Here is an 18,820-nt window from a genome sequence, read left to right as displayed (position 1 = left end):
ATTTAAGATACTTAAGGTGTTAATTATACCATATAGACGAGTCTTAAAGAACATTTTGGACCAGGAGGAATGGTGCACTGTAAAAAAAAAAAAAAAACATGCAAGAATGCAATTGAATCAACTCATCTTTTCTCATTAACTTAATGTAAATAAAGTTTTATTTATTTGAATTAATTAAATTTTAAATGTAAATTTTCAGAACACATTTAACCTCATAAACCTCCGTTATACAGACAATTCACTCATTTTAAAGTTTGCAACGATGGATATTTGGATAAATAGAAATGTGGAAGGCAGTGTTACATTTTGCCTTGGCTCAGGTGTTTTCAGTTTACTCTCAAGCATAAGAAAGCTGTCAACTGTCCTTTAAGATACAAAATGACCATAGAGAGCTGTCCGTACCTTTAATTTTAAACTGTTTTGTGAAGTTTTTCCTTACCGGAATTGAGGATGTCTTATATTAAAAAGACCAACAGGCCTTCTTAGACAAATTTGTGGCTGATGCTGATGTTACATAACAACAGCTCATGTTTCACATTTGTCATTTCTGTAGACATAAAGCAAAAGAAAAGAAAGCTAGACTGATAATTTAAAAGAGTTTCACTAGAAACTTACACAGGAATTTGCTAGAATCAACTAATCTTTTCTTATTAATTAAACATGATTATACCAGTTTTATTCAAGTTAATTAAACTGGCATGTCTAGAACGCTCCAGAAAACACTTCAGCACATACAAATACAAGTTCTTCTAACATGAAGTCTTTTGACCTGAAATGATACGTTGAATAAACCGTACTGTACACAGTTCAATCAGTTGACAGATTTCCCAGCATGTGTTGATGGAGAGTCAAAACCCTTCTTTTTTATAAACATATATGATAAAAACTTGAGTGAAGAGTTGTTGGGTTAATAACTTAAGCTTGTTTAATACATTTTTTCTTCTACCAGTGAATTAATATTAAGTTTATTTGACTAGGAAAGTTAAAGTTAAAACAGTTTCTTTTTACAGTGTGAGTATTTCTTAGACATGCTGATTCTGCTCTCTCTGCACTCATTTCTAAACCCTTCAAATGATGTCATGTATTATTATTCAATACTCAATTTAGAATATTCTTATCTTTTTCATGTAACATGTTCTATAAAGCGACGTTCTGTTCCCATTAATTTGTTATCTGTCATATCAACACCACTGGGACCTGCAGATAAACTTCCCCACAGCCTATTTAACACAGTCTGTATATCTCATCCAGAGACACATTCTGAACCGTCCTCTTGTCCAAACCAATGTTGGCGTTGGCTCCCTGCAGTGTGTTTCTGTTGTGTTTGCCTGCTTACCTGCTCCCTCTGGGGCTGGATTTTTTGATCCTAGTTAATGACAGCGAGCATGAGGCGAGAGCAGAGGGGGAATGAACACGAGATAAAGGCCAGACGCAAACAATCTCCCCGTCTGCTGTCTGATAATGACAACCATAACGAGGATCCTCTCAGGTTGTCTCTCTCATTTTCCCATTATGAGCATTCTCCTTTTGGGATTTGCCACCATGCTCACTATGCTTGACATTCACATCCATTCACACGGGAACATGAAAAAACACACACACACACACACGCCTTAACCGGACCCTTAGCAACAGCACGCTGCCTGCAGCCAAGCAGACAAACAAGTGGCACGGTTGTAGCCTCAGAAGCCAATTCAGTGCATACATGAAGTCACAGACACTACGATCCGGTTAGGTCCAATTAAAGCTGGTATGTGAGTGAACTTTGCCAGGCCACATTAGATGCCAAACTATGAATCATTAAGTTCCGTTTAATTAGCAAGAAACATGTTTTTAGGGTTAGCACGGGGGCTGACTAAATCACTGCTCTGTTTTTCTCATGATGTACACGGCAGCCCGTTTCCTTATTTATTCAGATATTTGAATGGTAATTACCACCAGAATGACCTTGGCTCCCATTGAGCTTTGAGAGGAATACATGTAAATGCATATAAACAAAGGAGAGCAGTGGTCAAATGCCTTTAACTTTTATTTTTAGACTTTGCTGACTTATTATTTACATGTTTTAAATTATTATTTGCAATTTTCATTTGCAGTTTGATTATGTTTGGGAAAGAAAACTACTCAATTCTGTTTAGGAAAAGCAATGTTATGCTATATATATCAGGGTATACATAGCCATATTAGCTAATCCACCCGGGTGCAAATAGCATCATAATGCTAATAATTTTTCTTTCTTGTGTTTTTATTATCATTATCATCATCATTATTATAATTATCTTTGTTGTTGTTGTTGTTGTTGTTGTGTTTGTTGTTAATAAGAACAACAACAACATCAGTTTTCAGTCACAGTTCAGGCTACAGAATGTCTTGGTTGTGTCTAGGAAAAGAAGAAAAGAAGATGGTTTGTTTCTGTCATGCAGGCATAAATAGTCACATTGGCTATTTACACTCTGGGTGCAAATAGTATTGTTAGCTATGGACATCTGCTTGTTTATGCCATGCTAGGTTATATACGCCAGGGTGTAAATAGCCACATTGGCTATTTTACTCTGGCTACAAATAGCATTTGCCATAATAATAATAATCTTTCTTTCCTGTGTTTTCAACAGGACCCTACAAATGGCTACTACAGTGTCAACACCTTTAAGGAGCACCACACACCTACCATGGCTGGGAACCAGTCCACTGAGGTGAGGAACCCTACCAACACGGGTACTCTGGGCAAGCAGCGGGTACCGACGGGCATGTCCTTCACCAACATCTACTCCACTCTAGGGGCAGGTCCCAACCGTCTGTATGACTACAGCCAACGCTTTGTGCTGGGCATGGGCAGCAGCTCCATCGAGCTGTGCGAGCGGGAGTTCCAGCGCGGTTCACTCAGCGACTCCAGCTCTTTTATCGACACACAGTGTGACAGCAGCGTCAGCAGCTACAGTAAGCCAGACGGCTACGTGCAGTTCGACAAAGACAGCAAAGCGTCGGCCTCTTCCTCCTCCCACTATTCCCAGTCCTCCTCACAGAACTCAGACCTCACCCGGCCGCTCCAGAAGCGCATGCAGACCCACGTCTGACCACCAGGGAGGGAGGGTGTTTGAACGGGGTGTAACAAGCAGCCAGGATTGTAAAACTGTGACAGAAGCAGCTCCCAGGAGCCCCTGAAGTAACAAAGTTACTGTTTCCTCTGGATGGCCGGAGAAGATGCAGGGGCTGGTTGGCTTTAACACACTGTGTGACTTGTTCAGACTTCTCAAAGTCCCAAAAAGTGGATCAAGAAGCCTTATATCTCCCTCCTGCTTAACCCATCAACCACCTCCTTTTTTAACCCATAATCAGAATTGTGCCACAGAGAGGTTATTTGCCAACACAGAGACAACACAAGTTTCCGTACTTGGATTTTGCAGTGGGATTGTTAGCAGAGGGCATGGACACCACAAATGCTTTGTGTGACAATCAGCTCCCTTGGCAAAGACCACTTTTGCCTTTTGATGATTGTCATTCATAAAAACTCAGCATGAACGGCACGATAATGAGTGCGAGCCAACGTCCTACTGCTCTCTTGTAGTTTGAAGCACAAAAATGAATGTGCATGTGGTTTTTAGTTGTTAAAACGATAACTCTTCCCTCCCCCAAACTCCCCTTCAAACACTGTATGTTAATCATTCTTGTTGAAACTGGTCTCCTGTGTAGGTGGAAGAAAACTTTCTCCGTGTGCCCACAGACGTCTTGAACGTTTCTAAAAGAGCGGCTGTTTTTCTCTCCGCAGTGGTATCTGGGCCACAGAGCCAGGCAGATAAAGAGGGGCTGAGATCTCATTTTAAATCCCTGAGTCATTATTTTACTGTGACACTCTGCGATAAAGAATATCAGTGTACATATGTGACTGTAATTTCTTTTCTATCGTCTAATTTCCGACTCTATTTTTTCTCACGGAGGACTCTAAATGAGACATGAGCGCCTCTTCTTGTCCATATCTACTTTGCCTTGAGGGTACGTTTGAACTGTGTCAATACAAACTTTGACTAAGCGAGATAGGCATACACTATCAGCTCCTCTGTTGATGGATAGCTGGATCCTCCATGGTGTTACCACACCAAAATCCAGCCCCAAGGCATACAGCAGGAAAACCCACAAACTGCAACATATGTTGTACTTGTGAGTTTCTCCTGCTAACGCCGCAGATCATCAGCCATAAACTTGAGGGTACCTGTTCAATGAAATGTAAACATATTTTAGCTGAGCTTTTTATTGTGTGGTTATCCCATTGCTATTGTCAATATCACTGTTGACACTGGAGCTTAGTGCATCCTGACTGCATACCTACCTGTGATCGTGCTGGTCATCAAGGGACACGAAAAGCAAATTTAGACGATGTATTCTATTTTGCTGTCTGCTGTTCATTTTTTTTTTTTTTCTTTTGGCTACTGTGGAGCTGATGGTGGCGCACTGACTCTTTTCAAGTGCATCATTTTATTTTGTTCTGGTCTGCACTGTGTGTGACATATATGAAATTGGATTTATTATTTAATCACTGACACTATATTTGTTTTAGTTGAGAGTAGAGACAGAGAGTAGTGATTTAACTTGCAGCTACACCAACACTCATACTCGACGTGAAAATTTCAAAGTGAGCCTCATTGTCAAGAGTGTCGTAGTCATGCGTCGTGCATGTTTTGTGGCAGAAACACAAAGTAATGACTGGGGAGTTTTCCGTTTTTTTTGCAGCACGGGGACACTGGGAATCCTAATGCAGATTTTTGCATAGTGCAGATACAATACAACAAAAATATTTTCCATTTATTGTAACCTTGATGGTACCACGCAGCACACGATTATGTGTGATCGAAACTCATTTTGGTCTCCTGAAGCCGTGTTAAAGCAGGCTTTTACTGACTGAAGGGCAAACCTCTACAGTAAACGTGGATCATTTCTGTAATAGCTGTGGTTACATCATCATCATTATATCACATTTGATTTTAGCCATCAAAAGCCTCATATGTCTGTTGGCTTTCAAAGTCTGTTCCAGCCATACTTTATAGAATCAGCTTCTTTGTTATTTGATCAGTTATCTGAAGGGTAAAGAGGAGTTCCAGGAAAACAACAATAATAGCAGATTGTTGTAAAAAAAAAAAAAAGGAAAAAAAATCTGAATCAGTGGCTCACAATGTCAGTGTCACTTTTGGTTTGTCAAATCAAACAAAAACTCGACAGAAATTGTATTAGGTTACAGCATATCTTATCTAATTATGTAGTTTTTCAGCATCGTCCATAGTGAAGCAGTCAACTGGGATGAAGTGAGCCTGAAACTATGAAATCTGCTTCTAAACCCATGAAAAACTACGATATTTCCAACAAAAGCAAGTTGTTGTTGTAAGCACTTTACATATGATTATATTCAAAGCATTTGAATGGGGTTTTTCACTTGAGTGGCAGTGGTTTGGACTCTAATTTTACAAATGGATTGGCGCCCATTGTACAGCTTAAGACAAAAAGCTCTGTTTCAACGCTGATAATCCAGCTTGGCACTTAGCAGACTGTATATAAATCTCTAATGCTGTCTTTCTCTGTATATAATTTTTCCTGGCTTTTCTTTCTTTCTCAGTCAGATTTCATTATATTAGAGCTCAACAAATCCACATGGCATCAAAAACCTGTACGACAGACAATCATTTTCTCTTTGTTTCCCTTCCAAAAATTTCATCAACCTTACTTGTTTCTCATAAATTACATGAAAGGCCTGTGCGAGCAGTTTCTCTTCCCCAGGATCTCATGGGGAAAACTCTGTACACCGAGCACACGGGAGGCTATAGGATGAGAAGCCGAGCTTAGCTGGTACAGCTTTGAAGTGAGCTGCAGTAAGAGGTTATTATACCTTCAGCCCTTCTGAGAGATGCCCAGATGCCCAGCAATATATTGCATTTGGCACCATGATGACTGTCAAGTAAGCCTGTGCTATTTTTTAATTTATTTTTCTCAACTTTTATGAATGCAGGATGAAATTCTGACCTTGATATGGGCTGCAGTCAATTACAGTGTGATCTAGTTTGCATGGGACAAAATACAGTTTTCATTTCTGTTATCATTTGGGTAACACTTTACAATGTGGGGCCGTGAATTAACATTAGTTTGTGCAGGAATAAGCCTTAATAATGGTTAATTAATAGTTAACTAATGTGTCTACTAATCATTTACTAATGGTATTCATGTTAACTTTCCATATTAATATTATTCAGTAATTTATAAATATGCTATTAACATTAAGTAATACCGTAATAAGCATTAACTAACAGTTAATTAGCAGAATAAAAAGCATTAAGTAACTGTAAACAAATATCTCTCCTAAACATATTTTAGACTACTAAGTAATATTGGTATACTAATGATAAAAATGTTGATTAAGATGTATATCATGTTCAAGTTCACAGCTAAGCCATTTCATTAAGAGAAAATGCTGTTATAAATATTTATTTAAGGGTCCAACCTCCAACTGATGCCTTTGGTAAAGATTGAGATCAGTGGACACAGTCCATGATCTACACGTAGAGGTTTGCTTGTACATGTTGTTAGTATCCTAATTGACATTTAAACCTTAAATGTTAGCAAGAGACACTTGTTAATGTTACTTAATGATTTTTATAGTGCTAATTAACAGTTGGTTAATGCTTATTATGGAATGTCATATCACCTATATAAATTATTAAATAATGTGTGAATTAATAGCATATTTAACATGAACACCATTAGCTAATTACTACTAGATACATTAGTTTATTAATTAACTGTTATTGATGCTTATTACTTAACTATACTTAACTATATTGTAAAGTGTTATCATTATGCATCATTTTACATCCACCACAACCTCAGAACAGTCAAAACTTATCATAACACAGACAGCAGCATGTCTCTACCTAAAAACAAAACAAATTTGCTTCCCGGTCCAAAGGGTCCAGTTGCACTTATCTGATGCAGCTCTCACACTGATGCAAACATAATGCGTTTTCCCAGTCCAGAGAATCTGCACGCTGCACAGCAAACAGATAAATATTTGATAGGCAAGCCTTCTGTCCCATCCCCCCGTGGCAGCAGCTACAGGACCACAGGATGTGAGTGCCATGTCAGTCTCTGGGAATCAAAGCCCATGTGGGGACAAAGTCTGCCCCGCTCACCTGCGGACGCCTCTCCGGCTGGTGCTGGCGGCGCCTGTTTGCCTGGCTAAGAGCACTGCGCAGATGCCAGGGCATAACAGATGAATAAACACAAAGAGCCAGAACAATTACAAGGGGTTGCTGCCCTTTCCCTAATAAAACAAAGCAACCCTTTCATAGTGGAGGATGCAGGGCAGTCCATTATTCAGAGACGTTAGAGACTAGCCTGTAGTGCACTGGATATTTCTAAAGTGACAGACAGAGGTGAAGTAAAGACTGTTTGTAATGGCTTCTCTGCCCTTTGGCAGTTTGTTTATTGCACAAAACTTTTTGCTTGGCCTGAAGAAACTGGAAAAAAATTAATTGCTGATCATTAGTGCCGCCAATATCTCTCTCATGCCTGCAAAGGGTGGTTTACGTGAGGTTATTTGAAGACTCCCTCATTGTTTGATAGGTGTTACTGTCAGCGATGGAACACTTTAGAGAAGGTGCCATTTGAAACATTGAATCGGTCATAATAACCTTTTTCTTTACTGTGTAAATGCTTTCTATCACTTTTTCTCTCTTCCTCTCTGACTTCTTTTCTTTTCTACCAATCAATACCTTGTTAGTACTTTAATAACAAACAACTATAAGGAGAAAGGCCTGGACTATGTAGTATTTGCAAATAAATCTCAGAGTTCACTTCAGCCTACAGGGCACATCAGGAATCAGCGTGGTTTGGTTTGCAGCATCCAGTGTACGAGAAGTCACAGACAGTTGGAATAATCACAGAGAGGCATTTGAAAGTCAAATGAGTACGCTTCTCTGTGATTGGTTGAATTGCTCTGTACTCCAAATAACGCAAACTAGTTTGCAAATACTACATGACCCAGACCTGAAAAAGTACTTAACGTAGAAGGTCATCTCAAGAGTTTGTATAAATAGTGAACCATAAGCATAATTGTAATGAAAAAACAACATGTAAATTCTACTGGGTAAACCACTATTTTCAGGCAGTGGCCCTCTCTGTATCTAAGAAAAAAAAAAAGAAAAATGGTTGTATTTTAACTGTACTGGTCTGTGAATCTATGATGCTTTTGCTCTGTATATTTGGAGAATAAAAATGATGTTTGAGTTTGTGTTTATGTTGCACTCTTGTCTGTCAGTGAGAATGATAATTGGAGCGTGATATTCACATGGGATTCTTTTACTGGCAGATGAACATCAGAGGTTCAGCAGGATATTTGTGGAGTCAAAGGGCTGTAAGCCTTAACAATCAATTATAGGTAATACTGCTTTTATAAATTTTAAATGTTAGTTATGCAAATAGCTTCATTATGCACTCAGTAATTCAGTAGTATCTTTGCAGCAATGGTTATTCTCTCTAATGACTAGCCATCAGTTAAAAAAACATTGCTTAACAATTAAAATGAACTCAAAATGAAAGGATCATAAATATTACAAGCAAATATACAATGTTGAGGAGAAAAATGTGAATTATTAATAGCTATTGAGAGACATTCTACAACACCTAAGAGAAGGAAACAAGGACAGAAAATATGTGGTTGCAGACACTGCACCATGTACATGATAACAATACTAAGATTATGAACAAATAATCCAAGAACTAAGATCTACAAATAACAACCATAATGAACTGACTTTCTCCAATTGTGTCTCAGCTTCCCTGCCTCTTTTTTTACACATAGTTATGCATGTATAGAAACTTAGGCATTTCCGTATACCATTATTCTGTGCTGCTTTTGGCTTTTTTGTGTGTCTTGAGAGTTAGTGCTGCCCATTATAATTACAAAATCTGTACTTTGTGAATCTTGACTAATCTTTTAAAACACTGAAGTCACACACTAACACAAATCGTCTAACCAGTCGAGCCAGAGGTAGACAAGCAACTCCCGTGTTCTGCGAGGTAAAATCACTGATTTTGATATTGTGAAGTCAAAGGGTTGCATTTGCACACCAGGCCTCCCAATCAGTTTTGGAAGATACTTTTGTGAATTTTAAATGCTGTGTTTGTTATGCAAATCGCTTCATTATGCAGTTTCAGTTTTAGTCTGCACATTCTCTATAACAGTGGCCGTTCTGTGTAATGACCAGCCCTCATTGAAGAAAACAATTAAAGCAAACTTAAACTGAAAGTACTATAAATATTGAACAAAAATATACAATATTCAGGGAAAACATATGAATTATTAATACTTATCGTGAGACATTCTACAACACCTGTCAAGAGACGGAAGCAAGGACAGAAAATGTGATTTCAACTGCTTTAATCACTTACATGAAAACAATAGCAAAAGTAAAAATAAACATGCGGGAAACAGCTGCGACCACATATATGCAGGCACCACGAGTGCCTACATTCACACACATACACACACAACCTCACAAATGCTTGACCTAACTGGCTTAAGTAAAAGGTTCATGGCTACAACAAGCAGTTCAGTTGCTAATGTAAAGAGGTGTAAAGAGGTGGGGCAACTTGTCACCAATGAAAAATTAACTCTTAACAAAGTTCAAAAGGGGCCATGGTTGAAGTATCAACCTGTTCTCTTCCCAACTAGTCAGATACCAATGCTCTGTCATGACCTCTCAGCGTCTCGTACAAATGCACAAGGTACACTTAGCGTCTGATTGATGCATGGCCAGAAAGCCTTTTTACCACATTGCCTTTTTTCACATTGTGAAATGGTCACACTTTGGGGAGGGAAGATTACTTGGATAAGTTTAGGATAAAACCATGTTTGGGTTTACAGTAAGTATGTTCGTACTTTACGCGATAAAGTACTTTACAAGTTTTAATAAAAAAAAAAGGTTTGGTTTCACATGGAACACAAACCCTGGTCACTTGGATGACAGCCCTGTGTTTGTTTGAGCCAATCCATCCACCCCACCTTGTCCAAATGAGGACTTCTTCCTCTTTGTACTACACTGAGAGTCTGGTGTGTCTCATACAATTGTAGATGAGTCTATATTGAAGTCACTTGAAAGTCAGGTGCCTCTCTTTCAGTTGCTGAAGTGTACCATGTATGTCTCTACATCAGTGTTTGACAAGTGTGGAATGAGAAGAGGCTGATTGGTGGTGAGCCTAACTGACACCAATGAGAAAGGAACTCCCAGTGAGATCAGTGATAGCTTCCACAAGAGTCTATGACAAATGTTAAATGAGTTTGGTCATGGTGTGTGATTGAGTTTAGAAGTTATCTGTCTTTTAGTTATAGGCCACACATTACCATGCCCTTTTATCCAACTGACCATTCCGTATTCCCGCCCCTTTTTCTATGTGCTCCAGTATCAGTTGGGTAACTCAACTCAGTTTTCTCCTTTTCCTGTGACAGCAACATATAGGTTCACATCTTAAGTTAGCTAATGATAAAAACATTAACTAGCCAGCTAATATTGGCAAAATGCTAGCAAGATAGCTAACTAATAATTGTGTTTCGCTAACATTAACTAACTTTGTCTTTAAAATTTGTTTTTATTTACAGCATAGACAAACCTAGCACATATCTAGGTATAGGACACAGGAAAGGAGAAAATTGACCAAGGTATTGGAATACAGAGCAAAAAGGGGCGGGATTTAGGAAGGGTCAATCAAAAAGGATGGGGAAATTTTTGTAGACCAACTGAAGAAACCAACTGACAGAGCTGGTGTGTATAAATTCAGGCCTTTTCATGTGTTATGCTGGTTTTTGTTGTAAAATTTAAACAAATATGCCTTGTGACCACTAATGTAATGCAGCACAGAACAGCTTTTTGTGATTTGCACTACATCATATTAGCAGGAGTCAGTGAGGAAGAAACTAAACGGGTGCTAAATAATGGGGTGTAGAATTGCAGGTTATTCACAGCAACAGCCTACAGGTGTAGCAGCACAAGAATAGAGAAAATTACATAGTAACATGCCTGATTCACCCATCACATCCTCATTGTTGTACAGTCGGCCACTGATCAGTCACTCTGAGTATTTAGAGCCTGTCTCAAGCACACTTTTACAGTATTTGTTACGAGTGGGCAGACTGCTGTTTATTTACTTCCCCCTTTTGATATTTTCCTCAGCAGTCAGCAGATTCACATCATTACATTTACAAGCAGCCCTTTAATCCATTAATAGGACGGTTGCAGTCTTACTCCAAATTAAATGAACTCACATAAACACCTTAGCTAGTCTCAAGTACTGGCTCCAATCCTACAGAACTGAAACTTAAAAGTGATTTGAATTCCCTCATGCATAGAGTCAATACAATGCAAGGGCAATTACTCTTTAGCTGGATTAATCCACTTGCAGCTTGCATGGAAACATAGTATTCTTGAAGTCCAGCATCACAGACAATTCTCTGATTTGTGAACGCCGTGTGGCTTAGAAGGAAAAAAGTAAGCGTTTCACTGCTACACATCAAACTAGCACCCAGACAGACAAGTAGCCGCTGTGCCTACATAAGGTTACCTCAAAGCAAGTGCTATAACCAGCCTGGTCTTGATATTGAGAATCCATCTGCCAGCAACATGATTTCCCTGGAAAAGGCTCCCATACTGAATTAAAAAATGTTTTGCAAACATTATACAAATAGCGCCATTTGTGATGGATTTGACTAATCATAGAGATCCAACTCATTACTAAACAGATCTAGGCCAGACATTTGCTTACAGTATCACTTTAAACACTCTCCTTGGAACTAGTTATTGGAAGGCACTAATCATTCATGCCTGCCTCTCCTGACAAAGTAGAAAGCTTGCCGTGCTCCCCATGGGCCTCACCTCGTCCAAGAGATACAGTATTGTTCCAAAATTACACATAAATGACTCTGCATCCTTTCAAATGAGCAGTTATGGCAGGTTACTCTGTCATGAATTACCTTGGCAGATAATTGCATTTGGAATCCAATTTAACAAAGGCACAAATTTAGAGCGAATGGCAGACTAAGCGTTTGGTGCGCCGACGCAGTCTATTACAAAATTGTCTGCGGGCAGGTATTTGCATGGTGTGAGACAAAAAAGTGGTAGGGGATACAGTGGCTCAACAACACATGTGAAGTGACTGAAATGGATCCAACAATGTTTGTGCTTAGGTCATTAGATTGATGCATATTATCCAACATTTACATTTATATTAAATTGTCTTGTTTTATCTTTGTGTTGACAGTCTCATTGGATTGTCAGTCAAACCTTAAAGCCTCCAAACTGTAAACCATATGGTCTGATAGCGAGTTGAAATGTGAGTTGAGTGACATGTTGAAGTAAAACTCCACTCTGCTGCTTCCTTGATGCAATTGCCTATGAAATGCTTCCTTTATAGTCGTTTGTTTATTAAGGACAGCTGTTTCAGTGGAAAACTCACTCAAACAGCATCTGTCTGTTGGAGAAACATGGAATCTTTAAGACTGAATATAAAATTTCATCCACAAACTACAGATCGGGTAGGAGGAGAGGAATGTGCAAAGAAAACACTATCAAAATTTGTTCTTATTTCAAGGTATTGCGCTTTGGAAAATCTAGTTTCCACATCACGCCTGGACATGGCTTTGATTGGCGACTCAGTAAATCTTTCAGACCGGGCAGGTTTGTAGCGTTTGAGCCCACATATCCTCTGGATGCCTTCTCTCAGCAGGGCTGCATTATTTAAATCAGAGGAGGTGGTTCTGTCTGTGAATCAGTCACATCCAGTCCTATGAGCACTGCACATGTGAAATGCCCAGCTAAGGAAATGACAGATATTTGAAAACATTACAGAGCATGTTCTTTTTCAGAGACATTTATTTATAAAACTAAATACATAAATCATGACAAGGGGTGTTATTAAATAAAACAGCTTCTTCCACCGACTCTACAGACACATCATGTGAAGGGGAGACTAGGGGCAATTGTAACAGGGGGCAATAGTAACACACTCTATTCCTCAGATTAGAAACAAGCTAGATGTGTGATTAGTGGATGAATTTTTTATTCCTTCTTTAAGATTCCATGTTTCTGTAAAAGACAGATGCTTTCTGAGTGAGTTTCCCACTGAAACAACTTCCCTTAATGAACAATTAGCTATAAAGGAAGCATTTCACAGGCAATTACATCAAGGAAGCTGCAGTTGTAGCAAGCCTAAAGAATTTGATCATGGCTGCAAGATACTGTGTTCACCACATTTAAATGTAAAATTACTTTAAACTCAATTTAAGTAATTACTGTATAGTTACTACCAGAATAGTCGCCTTGTTTTCTGCAAAAATAGAGAGCGACTTTTTCTTTGAGTGGATAAAATGCCTGACATCTAAAAGAATTTGAGGGATGTAGTGTAAGTGTGTTTTAAGCTGAGATAGCCTAAAGTGAGTTAATATGAATTATTCCTTCAACATTAGAACTGGTTGCCCCCAAATACTGTTATTAGTGCCCCTTCCAAGGGGACAACTTTAACACTCAAACTTAAATATTAATTATAATTCACTGTATCATTAATTAATGCACATATATATGTTTCATATAGGAAAAGATAACCAGTGTATTTCAAGTTGCCTGTCAATGAAATAGCAATGAAAGTGTAAAAAATGTTACAATTGCCCCGGTCTCCCCTATAGCACAGAAAGGCCCAGAGATTAACCACTTTTTTTTCATCTTGCTATGAAAATTTATCAGAGTAAAATCATTGACATGTTTTCATGAGGATAACCTGCAGGTATACACTTGAAACATGAAGTTTGAGGAACTTCCCTGCTATAAATATACTTTCATCCTTGGTTTTGTCCTTATCTTTTTCTTCCTTTTTTCTTCTTCTTCTTCTTTTCTTGGACAAAGTTTCCTTAATAGATGCTTAGTCCAGAGTTGAAGTATTATTAAAAGAGCTTCTCCTTGCCAGCTCCTGGGGGGTAAATAAAACAGAAAATCTTGTGGCCTTGTGAGGGCACTGAAAATCGACCGAGGTGGCACAATGTTTTTTCTTTCCCTGGGAATGTGGATTTAAAGTTGGTTAAGATAAATAAATCTCCCCTCCTGATTACAAGGCAACTGCAGAGTCAATCCCAGGGAGCATCTTAAATGAATTATTGATCCTATGACCTTTCCCTGTGTTAAGGTTTGCTCTTGTTTGTTCCAGCGCTGTTGACTGGACTCGCACGATGAGCGGTCTGGATTGATCAAATGTTAGCTTTCCATATTAGACTGTTAATTATTCTGGCTCCATTTGCACAGTATTATAACAGGTGAAGCATGGGGCTGTGGGCATGTATCATTAAACACGCCTCAGTACACACAGACGTGTGTGTGCCTGAGCTCTCACTTTTTGATTTATAGTCAAATTGATTGAGAGAACGTTTTCAGCAACATAATTGCACGGTGTCCCTGACATTTGAACACAAACAAAAGTCAAACAAAGTCAACATGCAATCTTTTAGAGCACTTTGGGGGGAAAATGTGTTACAGATATTTGATTTAATAATATTCTCCATCATGCATGTGTATTTGATAGGGCTTGTTGACAGAATTGTCTGGATCAGGTCCTATTGTGCTGATTTAGTGGAGAGAAATGTCAACCAGTTAATCTCCTGCCAGTAATGATGTGATAGATGTGTCTTCTTTACAGAGACCTCCTTTAATTTAATCTCTGGCATGTTGACATTTTGCAAATGTAGACAGGCTGAAGTATATAAATTGTCAGACGCTGCTATAAGAAAAGAGGCTTGGCCGATTATAAAGCAAATTGAGCACGTGCACCGAACAATCATCATTTTCCTAATTAAGGTTTGGTTTGCACTTCAGTGGTGAGGGCTCTTTCTAATGGTAGGAGCTCTTAAATTGCTTTTCATTTGGAGTGCATTCAAAACAAATGGAACAGCCCGCAGACGTGACATTTGGAGTGCAAGCCTCTCTTCTATTGCAAGTCCATTTGTTAGACTCATCTCTTTGAGTTGGAAGCATTGAGGAAAATGTTAGCGTGTATGAATATTAATAACACATGGATGGCGGACACAGGGAGAGTTTCTTTTAGAATAACATGAGCAGTTGTTTCGGCAGCTTGAGACTTGGCTGCTTGAAAGCAAAGCTTATCTAGTTAATTCCTGTAAATCATGATGAAACATTGTTTATTGCAGTTTGATGAAAGGCAGTGATGACCTTTATTTCAGCTAATCCACTGAAATAGAAGATTTCTCTCCCAAAGCTAGAATACAGGAAAAAAAACAAGACCTTGGTCTCTGATGTTATCAAGAGAGAGGGGCTGGAGTTGTTTCAATGATAATAAAGGGATGAGATTTTGTTTTGCTGTTGATCAGCTTGGGAGGGAAATGTTTGCACAAAATATTGACTCAACTCCCATGGTTTATTACATAGATAAACTATTTTGGAGTAGCTCACTTTTCTTGAGTTTCAGAGTTGATACTTCATAAGTAACACTACACATTCAGTGGAAGATGCTCTGGCAGATGAAGGCCAGTGAAAGTTTAGCAAGTTTATTCAAAGCCTCCTTTTCTTTAGAGGCTGATATGAACACTGCCAAGTATCTGTTGTGTGTGAGGAGAGAAACATTTGACTCAACAATGTCAGAGCAAAGCAGCCATACAACAATGCAGGTAGGTATAAGGTAGTTAGAATGGACCGCAGTCCAAGCTATTATAACAGTCCCAAGTGCACGTTAGTAACTAGTTATTAAGCGCACACGTTATCCTAACGTTACCTGCTACATGGTTGCTGACACACCACTGATGGCAGTGTTGATACTGATGCAGAGATGTATTATAATGAACTAGATACGGGATGAGAACATGGCGCCCATTCAGTTCAATGACAATTGCTTGCCCAGAAGGGGTGGTTCTAGAGGGGGGCCAACAGGGGCCACTGCCCCCGTAACACTGGGTTTAGACGTCTCCCGTGACCTCCTTTCCAAGAGTCTACAATAATAATAAAATTATCTCTTTATTGTAATGATATGGCACTGACACCATGTTACTTAAAGCATTACTGGTTTGGAAACAAATACCTTAAATTTAAAGTTGCCTGGCCCCCCAAGTAAAATTAGTCTAGAACGGGCGCTCTCATCTGGTATATAAGCCGAGAAATATTCGGAATTTCCAGGTTTCCTTCCTGAATACACGGCCTACTGAATATATGCAATAATGTTTCCCTCCTTTCCCCTAACTGCGAGTTCCCGCTTGGCCCATAGACTTTACATTGTGATGATTTCACAGATTTTTAAATCGCTTTTTTCATCTTTAACAAATATAAAACGTCCATGGAGCCAAAATTCATCATAGAAAGAGTCATAATTGCGCTTGTTTACAGTTTTGTGTCCTGTCAACAGTTTTACATGTCTCTTTTATAACGGTGGCTCCTGGGGGAAAATGCTTTTTGGGCTGCAGGGTAAAAGTGACCACTGGAAGAAATTGTAGGCAAGGTTCAATAATGCTTAGTCTAGTTTTATTTAACACATCAATGTGCTGATGCCAGCCGAACAACTGCATTGCTTTTTGGCAGTGAGGTTGTCCACCTGCCTTTCAGTCTTGACAGATTTTGCACTTAAACTAGCTACCTTTTATGTATCATGTCATCAAATGATCAAGATCAATAGAGACTTGACAGTGGACAACATCAACACACATATTCCCCAAAAGTCATTATTGCATATCTCTTTATGACAGAAATAGAAAGAAGACAGTAAGAAATTATTAATTTATAGCTACGGTATGTAACTTTTCCACATTAAAATGTACATCTAATGCTAGCTGATGCTAGCTAGTTGCTAGTTCCTAGTTGCTATATATTGTTTAAAGGTTATTTTTCATAGCATCATCAAACTACTTTTTTTTTATTGTTTTCATGTGAAAGAGATCTATCTGGATCACTGGAACTATATCTCTGTAAATCTCTGGAACTATTTTTAATTTAATGTGAGTTCTTTGAACCACAGCACTCCTTATATGGGACCTTCCACCCAACACATGCGCCCCTGCACTGTCTATATTTACACCCCTGCAACAACATGATACAGCAGCATTTCTAAGGTGAAGATAATAAGGACAATACCTACAGAGCCGTATACAATTTAGAGGTTGCAGGAAAGCGAAAAAGCCATAGATGGTCAGCAGTCAATCTCAGCATGGTTTCATCCTGCGTGTTAGGTAAGAGGTGGGCGGGTGGGTGACGGACAAGCTCAAAGTGCAAAGTGTCACAGATGCTCTCGCAGCCTTAGATGACTGGCAGCAGGCAGATGGCTTCCTTCATGCAGAGCCATGAGAGAAGAAGGGTAAAAGGAAGAGACAGAGGAGAGGTGCCCACACACACCAACCCTCAACCCCTAACGATGCTCACCCTGCCCCCACCCACTTGCTTGGCCGAACAAGCGCCCCACATGGCGCCCGTTGCACAGCTGCTGGCACCGACGTGACTCACGATGCCATGTTTCTGCCTGCTGGATGGAGACAACAGAGTGTCTAAGTGTGTGTGCGTGTATGCTGTGAGCGTGTGTGTGTGTGTGTGTGTGTGTGTGTGTGTGTGTGTGTGTGTGTGTGTGTGTGTGTGTGTGTGTGTGTGTGTCTGTGTGTGTCAAATCGGGGCACATGGGAAGTGTAAAATGGGTCAGGGATAAGAGTAGCCAAGGCTTCACAGTGGGCCGGGATGGAAATGGGGGTCGGGCCAGGCCCCTTCTGCCCCCACAATTCACCCCAGAGCGTGGGGTCCAGCGGAGGGTGTAATAATGCCTTAATTGTGCCACGGATGGGAGTTATTGAGTTATTCACACAAGCGAGGAAGGAGGGGGGGTTAGGCCCAGGGGTTGTGACCATGCCTGTAGTCAAGGAAGGAATAGAGGGACAGAAAACAATGAGTCATTTCTCTAATGAGCTGAACATTCCCTCTAAGTGTCTCTTGGTCAGTCAGATGTAAACCGTTCACATTACAAAACAACCTCTCTGATGGCATTATGGGAGCTGAAAGTTCCTAATTAGGCGCACAAAGCAAAAATGCGTGATGCAAGATGCCACTGAGAGTTAATACTGATTGGATTATCTTTCTAATGCATTTTATTATATTTCTTTCGTTATTTTTACTTCCTTTCATTCCTCCTTTCTTTCGTTGGAGATGACATTAGTGTGTGTAGCTAATGCACAGTCAAAACAGCTCAAAGGATATCAGAGACCAAGTGAAGAAGGCAGATTGGAGATTATGGCAGAGATCAAACTTTTAGGATCTGATATCAAAGACATGCAGATATTCTGTTTAGAAAGCCTAAACTCTGCTCATTTATGTGAGGATGTCACTCAGGGATTATGATTCCATACTGCCCCCCTGTGTTCACAGCATATGACAACATTTTTTTCTGTCAACAGAGTGCATCCTTTATGTTCTGTATATAGTGGTCTCTCTGTAAAACTCACATCACTCACAATAACATGAATACAGTCGCTTTATCTGACAATCATTTTACCCAAAATTATCTTGTACAATGTTGTTACTACACAGTCATAATCACTACACATGTGTTGTTGCATAAAACAAGTCCTATACTATGAACGTTTGTCCCCGAGCCTCTGAAATGTGAGCAACTTCATTTGCATAATGAAGAAATTTTGAACTCATTTACATATGTGGAGAAAATTTTTGTCACTCAGACGTAAAATGTCAAGCGTAATCAGAGTGCAGAATTAGGTGATTGAAGAACACCTCCATCTGTGATAATAATTAGAAGTCTGTGGCTGGAA

General features: G+C 39.3%; 1 protein-coding gene across 11 annotated transcripts in view; it reads left to right on the top strand.

Annotated features, from left to right (window-relative positions):
- The window catches only part of kirrel3b (kirre like nephrin family adhesion molecule 3b), a 206,695-nt gene extending 201,908 nt beyond the window's left edge, over positions 1-4,787 (top strand). For all 11 annotated transcript variants that reach the window (XM_084717201.1, XM_084717199.1, XM_084717203.1 and 8 more), the window contains one exon: positions 2,613-4,787. In XM_084717201.1, coding sequence (XP_084573327.1) covers positions 2,613-3,074 — 462 coding nt within the window. In that variant the 3' untranslated portion in view covers positions 3,075-4,787. The remainder of the gene's footprint in view (positions 1-2,612) is intronic.
- Positions 4,788-18,820: the final 14,033 nt, after the last annotated feature.

The sequence above is a fragment of the Lutjanus erythropterus genome, chromosome 4 (assembly GCF_056507025.1).
Source record: "Lutjanus erythropterus isolate fLutEry1 chromosome 4, fLutEry1.hap2, whole genome shotgun sequence".
NCBI classification, from domain to species: domain Eukaryota; kingdom Metazoa; phylum Chordata; class Actinopteri; order Lutjaniformes; family Lutjanidae; genus Lutjanus; species Lutjanus erythropterus.
This window is presented reverse-complemented; position numbering and strand designations above follow the sequence as displayed.